Here is a 7,500-nt window from a genome sequence, read left to right as displayed (position 1 = left end):
CGGTGCAATTAAATATAGAACGGGCACATTCTGCTGATTGTAAAATACAACACAGCTCGTTTCTGGTTGATGACAATTTCTACTTATTAAATCCTTAGGGTTAAATATTCTTTTTCAGCAAATCAACCTTTTCTGCGTTTGTTTTGCTGACAATATGTTCCATCAAAGGAGAAGAGCTCACTAGATGAAGAGAATGTCTGATGAACGCACACACAACCACAGCTCACGTCGGAACCTCCCACCGCATGTCTGCCGGGGTCGACGCACCTTCATCGGAACAAGTGACACTTTTCTATTTTCCCATCCGCACTCAATATCACTCAAAGCCGTTCAGCTCACACTTTGAGGCTGTCTCTCTCCAGCTCTCTTCCTCTCTCTCTCTCTCTCTCTCTCTCTCTCTCTCTCTCTCTCTTCCCCCCCTCATCTCAATCTCTGTTTAATCTCTATTCCCTTTTTGCTTTCTTTTCTTTTCCTTTCTCTATTTTTGTTTGTCTCCTCGCTGACGGAGCGAGCGTTGAGAGTGAGTGAGGGAAGCGAGCGAGGTTGTCGCCTGTGTTGTGTCTTCTTTGACGGCGGTCTCGGAACACAGCTGTCACTCACGCGGCTCCGCGAGGGCCCTGCGTGCTTTCTGAAGTCAGCCTCCATTAATATAATAATGTCGCGCAGAATATTTTACTGTATTGTTCAGCGGAAAAATTACCGACACCACACGTAGAGAGAGTGTCGCGCTGGGTGACAGAAACTCTGTTATTTTTTTGACTGAGAGGTCTTTGGGAGGCGCGTTTAATCTCTGGATTTATTAATTTATTGAGTTTGGTGTTTTCCTTGTTGCGGTTTTAAGTGGGAGGGCCCCCTTCTTGTCAGGAATACATTACCCAGACTCTCCAGGAAAAACAAAGGAGTGAGGTGTGTTGCACTTTGCCGTGCCTCTCCTTTAACTCTACAAGCACATCTGAGGAGACGAGCACACCTTGTCGTCCTGCTGATGACGGCGGGGCCCGGGGAGAAGTTGTTTGAGGAGTTTAACTGCGAGGGGAGTCAGACTGGGTCTGCTGTGTGATCCTTCTTCAGACTCCGTGACCGTTTGCACTCTCCATTTTCAACTAGTGTCTGGACTGCCATACTTATTTGACACTGTTATTACCAATTATTACCTTTTAGGTTCGGTTGAAATGCGGATTAATACAGACTTAACAGGCCACCAACGAATAATTTTCATGTATTGATGTATAGTGAAGTATCCCCATATAACATAAAATACACTGCGTCTCGGTCTTTGTCTGTGTCTCCGCTCTGACATGGCCTGTGAATATAATGTTTCTATTAGGTGCGTTGTTCAACCGCAGTACCTCCGTGAGGGCTTGTGCCTTTATCCAACACCGGTGAGAGCCACGCTCCTAACACTACTGCTCCGTTCCTTCTTAAGTCTCTCTTTTTATATCTTCCCCTTTGGCTTTCTTCCGTCTGTGGGCCTTCATCACCTAAGCCCTGAGTGTGCTCCCTCGTCCATTTCTGTTCCTCTGTCTGTCTGACGCCGTGTCTGTGTGTGACTGTGTACGTGTGCGTCTGGCACTTAATATACTCACTTTCACTTATTGTTTGTCTTACGTCCCGGCACTTAGAAATAGTACTTGGCATTGTGTAGCTGTAGCGTCTTATCCTAGCTATCTCTGTTGTGTACGGGGAGGTGGGTAACCTAGTGACAGCGATATATTGTTGTTTCTCTTTCCTCTGACAAAACTACTTATTGTAAGTCGCTTTGGATAAAAGCATCTGATAAATGCAGTGTGTGTGTGTGTGTGTGTGTGTGTGTGTGTGTGTGTGTGTGTGTGTGTGTGTGTGTGTGTGTGTGTGTGTGTGTGTGTGTGTGTGTGTGTGTGTGTGTGTGTGTGTGTGTGTGTGTGTGTGTGTCCAGGCGAGCAGGGGGCCGTCACCATGTTCCCTCTGTTCCTGCTGGACCACCACATGACGGCCAGGGAGCTGGGCTTCTGGAACGGCGTCATCGCCATGGCCTTCTCCATCTGCGGCTCCTCCCTCGGAGGCGTGCTGCTCGCACAGTGCAGGTAACCCCAGCCCTCCTCCCCTCCCCTCACCCATCGTTAACGGCGTTGTTGCAATGCTATTATCTAGGGCTGGGCGATTAATCGAATTTTGATCACGATTTCGATTTTAGGGTCAAACAATCACAAAACGAATAAAATCGAGTTGAAACATTTTTTTTATTATTGTTATTTTTTTGATTAAATGTTTATAGAATGTGCAGAACAGTTGGATACATATCTGTGTTTTTTTTTTTCTTTTGATTTTCTATTTGACCATTTTGTGTTGTTTTTTAAGGCAAACCTTCAAAGTGCTCAGTTACAATGTTTTTTTTGGGAGAGACATGCTGAATAAATACATCATGTATTTCAAACTCCAAAATATTCGTTTGAATAATCGTGATTTCAATATTGACCAAAATAATCGTGATTATGATTTTTTTTTTCCATAATCGAGCAGCCCTACTATTACCCTTTGAGACCGAGATGGATTCAAATGGACCCAACCACCCTGCTTCCTTTGTGTCACAACAAGGTCAGCTGGACGCTATTGTCTGAGCAAATACAGCACCAGGAAATATCCCCGCCCATCTCGTCAAATCTCAGGACCACACGAGAAGATCCGATATCACGATGCTATATATGTTGAGGGCGGACATATTGAAGAGTGAACATCATACAGTACATTTATGATCAAGAGTTCACGTCAGCCTAAACATAGACGTGTCTAATGCTGTCAGAGTCTAGCTGCCCCTGCCACCATCACCGGCCCCCCATTCCCCAGTCTGGGCAACTCTGTCTTCTCATTATGGAGATATCAACCAAACCTATGCAAACAATATTGCTACACTTTAAGATGCTGAATCATACCACTTAGCTGGCAAAGGAGGATGAGGAAGAAATTATTTCAGAGATGGACAGGGTGTATAATGCATGTCATTTTGTCAACAACTTAAACGACCCCGCCAGGGTAATTTGGACTTGCCATTACCATAGATTTCTTAATTAAGGGTTTTCTGTGTATACAGCGTATAATTTACCTGTTATCAGTCTACCTTACTAAGTGATGTTCACTGTAATTCATGCTGACATTGATGGAAAAGCACTTTTGGTAATTGTAATCGCCCCTCATGAAATACTGTCTGACAATATCCTTTTCTGAAAGTATGTATAACTCCACTACAGACCTGTGTGTGACTGCATGTCAATGGCCAAAATGTCTCTAATCAGCTTATTAAAATATACCAGCAAATGATTCAATGGGACAGAACCAGGCATAGAAATTAGCATGAGTTTCCAGTCATTTCCAAGCATTAAGAGCAGGGAAAAATTAATAAACAATACATCGGTCCCGGCCATTATCCTATTATGTCATGTCCCTTACCTCAGGGCAGAGTGATGGAACACAAGGTATACACACACATACATGTCCATGAAGTCACCTGTGGGAAGTGTGTCAGTTCCCAGGCTGCGTATTCTCTTACACGGTACTATCCATCATCTATTATGATTGTGAGTCGTCCTTTACACACTGGGGATCTCAGTCCGGCTGTTTTGAGGAGTTACGCCTTTAAATGGTCCACAGTCAGCAAGTGCTAAAGAGTTCAGCTTAATCGATCGATGAAGAAAATGTATGTTTAAACACATGTTAAGTGGCTGTGTACCGTCAACTAAAAAGTGAAACAGGATCAGAATGATGTTTGCAGCAGTGCATTCGTGAATGAAAAAATGGACAGGGTTTTAATCGTGTGTGTTTGTGTTTGTAAATGTCGTGTTTTTTGTTGTGGGAGTTATACCTTTTGCCCCTTTCGGCCTATACCAAACAGGGCATATGGAAACAGGGCAAGTTTGGTATTTTCCCTCATGTTATGTAAAGCATTTGGATAGATTTGTAACACGTTACCACATTGAGGATTAGAGACGCTTTAGTAGACTTGCAGATTTACTGAGCCAACGTTATGAAGGGCTGGTGACGGGCTGGAACTGAGAGCGGGCGAGTGAGAAGCAGACAGAATGGACAGAGTGAGAGAAAGGCAGTTAGGTGTTCTGTGGGAAACTGAACTGTATGCCTCTAGTGTCCTCACACACACACGCACACGCGCACACGCAGACCCAGAGCCGTGGTTCCTCCAGCACTGAGTGGCCACTGAGCCACTCAGCCCCCACCCCTTGCCTTTACACCACAGCGCTATCAGCAACCTGAGAACACAGGTTTTATCTTATCCGGACCTGGCTCTATGAAGTGGTAGTTAGGTACGCACACACACACACACAGAAACACACACACACACACACACACACACAGAAACACGCACGCACAGAAACACACGCACACGCACAGAAACACACGCACACACAGAAACACATGCACGCACAGAAACACATGCACGCACAGAAACCCACACACGCACAGAAACACACACAGAAACAGACACACACACACACACACATTCACACAAAAACAACACACAAACACACTGACATGCACACCCCGGAATCTCCTGAGAGAGTGTGAAATGAATGGCTGTCATTGAGAACAACAGTAAAGCAGGCGAGACGAGAATGTCTTTAGCATGTGAATGCTGCAGGGTTGATTTTCTTAGGCCAGATAGAGCTCCTGGTCGCAGCCGGAGCAGAGACTGGCCAGATAGAGGAGGAGGAAGTCACTGGGGAAGTGTAGTTGTCATAATGTAAAACAGGTAATTGGTGGATAATGAAATGGAGAGTGGTGCGTAATGCATTACTCTCCATTTCTTTTGATTCTGAAATGCACTCAGTATAACAACTGCAATGGCCCTGACACGTGCTGGCAAACACACACACACCCGTACCCCACTCTCAAATATTCAAACCTTATGATTGGCAGGCTTCCTTTTAAGAGTGATTGACACTGTGTTAATCCCTAAAGTCACGTGTGTGTGTGTGTGTGTGTGTGTGTGTGTGTGTGTGTGTGTGTGCGCGTTAACCACTGATTACTTATCTTCATCATGCTGTGGATCTCCTTAGCTTATTGATTACCATGAGCTGAGCACACTGGGGAGCGATTCTCTACCACTTACTGGGAATCAATTAGTGTCTGGGGACTTGTTTACTCTTCTCTGTGTGTGTGGGTGTGTGAGAGAGAGAGACTGTGGTTGCATCTATGTGTATGCAAGCTGCCTGTGTGTGTGTCCATGTGTGTGTGCCAGCGGGTGCGTGTTCATGCATTTGTGCGTGCTCTTCTTCCCAAATGCATATGCAAACAACGGGCCTCCATAAAATAATGAAGATGTCTGCTCCTATGGGAGCCTGTGTTGTGGCTGCACGGTGTCTCGTGCGCTTCCTGAAAGTGCTCTGGCCCATCTGCCAGCGCTGGCCCCACACAGGGACCACAATGGTTGTGTCATCCCTGACTATTTATGTATTGTAATGTTGGACACCAAGTGCTGTTCATATTTTACATCAAAATTACGTCAAATAAAATAAATCAATCAATTAAATTTCCCCCCCTGTGTCCCCTGTGTCCCCCCTGTGTCCCCGCAGCATCGGAACTCTGATGCGGCGGGTGTTTGTGATGCGGACCGTCAGCATGGTGTTCCAGAGCTCCCTGCTCACCATCCTGGACCCCTCCCCGCTCATGAAAGGTGAGCGATAACGCTCAAAAGAGTAATGAAATAAAACACGCACACACGCACGCACACACACAACAGCTCATGTTCAAAACCAACAATGGGAAGCAAAGTAATTCTCCATCGGGGTGTACTCAAACATGTGTTAAACCAGTTTGAGACATGTTTGAGGCTCTACATTTACATTTAGGTCATTTAGCAGACGCTTTTATCCAAAGCGACTGACAACGGTTAATACACACATTTGCACCCCAATGGCGGAGTCAACCATTTAAAAGGCTTTTAAGGTGTCTTGCTTAGGGGACACCTCGACACTCTAGCTAGGAGGTGCCGGGGATCAAACTAGCAACCTTCCTGCTACAACCTGCTCTATCTCCTGAGCTAAGCCGACCCAAACTGCCCCAACTTGCACCAACATTGGGCCAGTGTGCCCTTCACGCTGGTGGTTGTCTAGAGTGTTGTGTTGGCTAACGGTGGCAAGTCAGTGATGGCCGAGCTGGCGGGCGATACTCTCGCGTCGGGCGTCTGTCCCCGTCGGGGTGGCGTGCCTTGCGGACCTTGAGGGAGCCGTCAGAAGACCGTCAGAGGGCTGATTCTGCTGCGGGAAACGTTAGAAGGCAGCACGCGCAGGATGGACTTCTTGACGCCGCTCTCCAGAGAGCGTCTCTGTTGTCTCTGTGTGGCGCGGCGGCGTCGCCGGCTCTCCGCCGGAGATCAGGCGCCAGAACCTCGTCGTAGTCGCTCATCTCATCCCGGCGCCGTCTGCCTGTCAAACGCCTTTTGGTCCGCTCGCAACCATTTCTTCACAGTCTTTCATTTTCTTTTCCAACTCTGCAGCGCGTATGCGCAGACAAAACATGTTTTTTTACGATTTATAAATATATATATATATATGTATATTTGGGTATATATACATCCGAAAATCATGTTTCAAATGGTTTCAATATTACATGACAGCACAACGCTCCCTCGCCGCGTCTACCGTGCTCCGTCTGTGCCGGCGTGTCCCGCGACGTCGGCGGCGGCGGCGTCGCGCAACACAACCAAAGTCTCACCGACGTCGGAGGGACGACTCGGGCGGCTCGGTGAATAATTCAGCGGCAGCACAAGCAGTGCCTGATCGACTGTGTGGTTTCCTCTTGTGTTCCCTCGCAGCCCCCTCCAGAGAGTAGGCTGGGGAAGGGGTTTTATTTTATTTTTTTTTAAAGAAAAGGCAATCGGAGACACTCCGGCAGCTTAGCATCTCGGCCCGCTTTTGTCTGCTGAATGGAATCTCCAAACAGACTACAGTAAGCAGCAGCAGCGTCAGCCCAGCGCTCGCCCTCCTCCCCGACTGTTTAAGGCTGTTTCTCTCCCCCGTCTATAAGATGGGACGCATGAATATGTATAAGTATCGATGTACTGTAGGCCTGGCTGTCAGGATCAGATTGAGGATGCGTGCCTGCGCGCGCGTGTGTGTGCGTGTGTGTGTGTGTGTGTGCGCGTGTGTGCGCGTGCGTCTTCACTGACGTCGGGCTGTCTCTAACCTCCCCTCCAGGCATGGCGGTGCTCAGCATGAGCGTTCAACACTTCCTGGGTGGCCTAATCACCACGCTCACCTTCACCACCATGATGCACTGCACCCAGAGAGCTGACGAGAGCGTGCAGGTGAGCCTGGCTGGGATCACTCACACCCGCCTCCCGGGGTTATGGCCTCGTCATGACTTTGTGTAGAGATTGAAGTCAAGTGTGGTTTGAATGAATCCGGGGATATGGCAGCCTCCGTTAGAATGAGCAAACAAAGAAATGAACTAATCAATGTCTATAATGTGAGGAAGTTGGTCCCTTTTACTTTGTCAATAAAGCTTTGCTTC

General features: G+C 47.2%; 1 protein-coding gene across 2 annotated transcripts in view; it reads left to right on the top strand.

Moving 5' to 3' along the window:
* The window catches only part of mfsd3 (major facilitator superfamily domain containing 3), a 15,149-nt gene extending 7,680 nt beyond the window's left edge, over positions 1–7,469 (top strand). The window contains exons 3-6 of one of the 2 annotated variants that reach the window (XM_060064705.1): positions 1,328–1,382; positions 1,916–2,063; positions 5,562–5,662; positions 7,185–7,396. In XM_060064705.1, the coding sequence (XP_059920688.1) occupies positions 1,328–1,382; positions 1,916–2,063; positions 5,562–5,662; positions 7,185–7,281 (401 nt within the window). In that variant the 3' untranslated portion in view covers positions 7,282–7,396. Of the gene's footprint in view, positions 1–1,327; positions 1,383–1,915; positions 2,064–5,561; positions 5,663–7,184 lie in introns of both variants that reach the window. The other variant, XM_060064704.1, reaches the window with a different exon arrangement.
* Positions 7,470–7,500: the final 31 nt, after the last annotated feature.

Source organism: Gadus macrocephalus, chromosome 11 (assembly GCF_031168955.1).
Source record: "Gadus macrocephalus chromosome 11, ASM3116895v1".
Taxonomy (NCBI): domain Eukaryota; kingdom Metazoa; phylum Chordata; class Actinopteri; order Gadiformes; family Gadidae; genus Gadus; species Gadus macrocephalus.
This window is presented reverse-complemented; position numbering and strand designations above follow the sequence as displayed.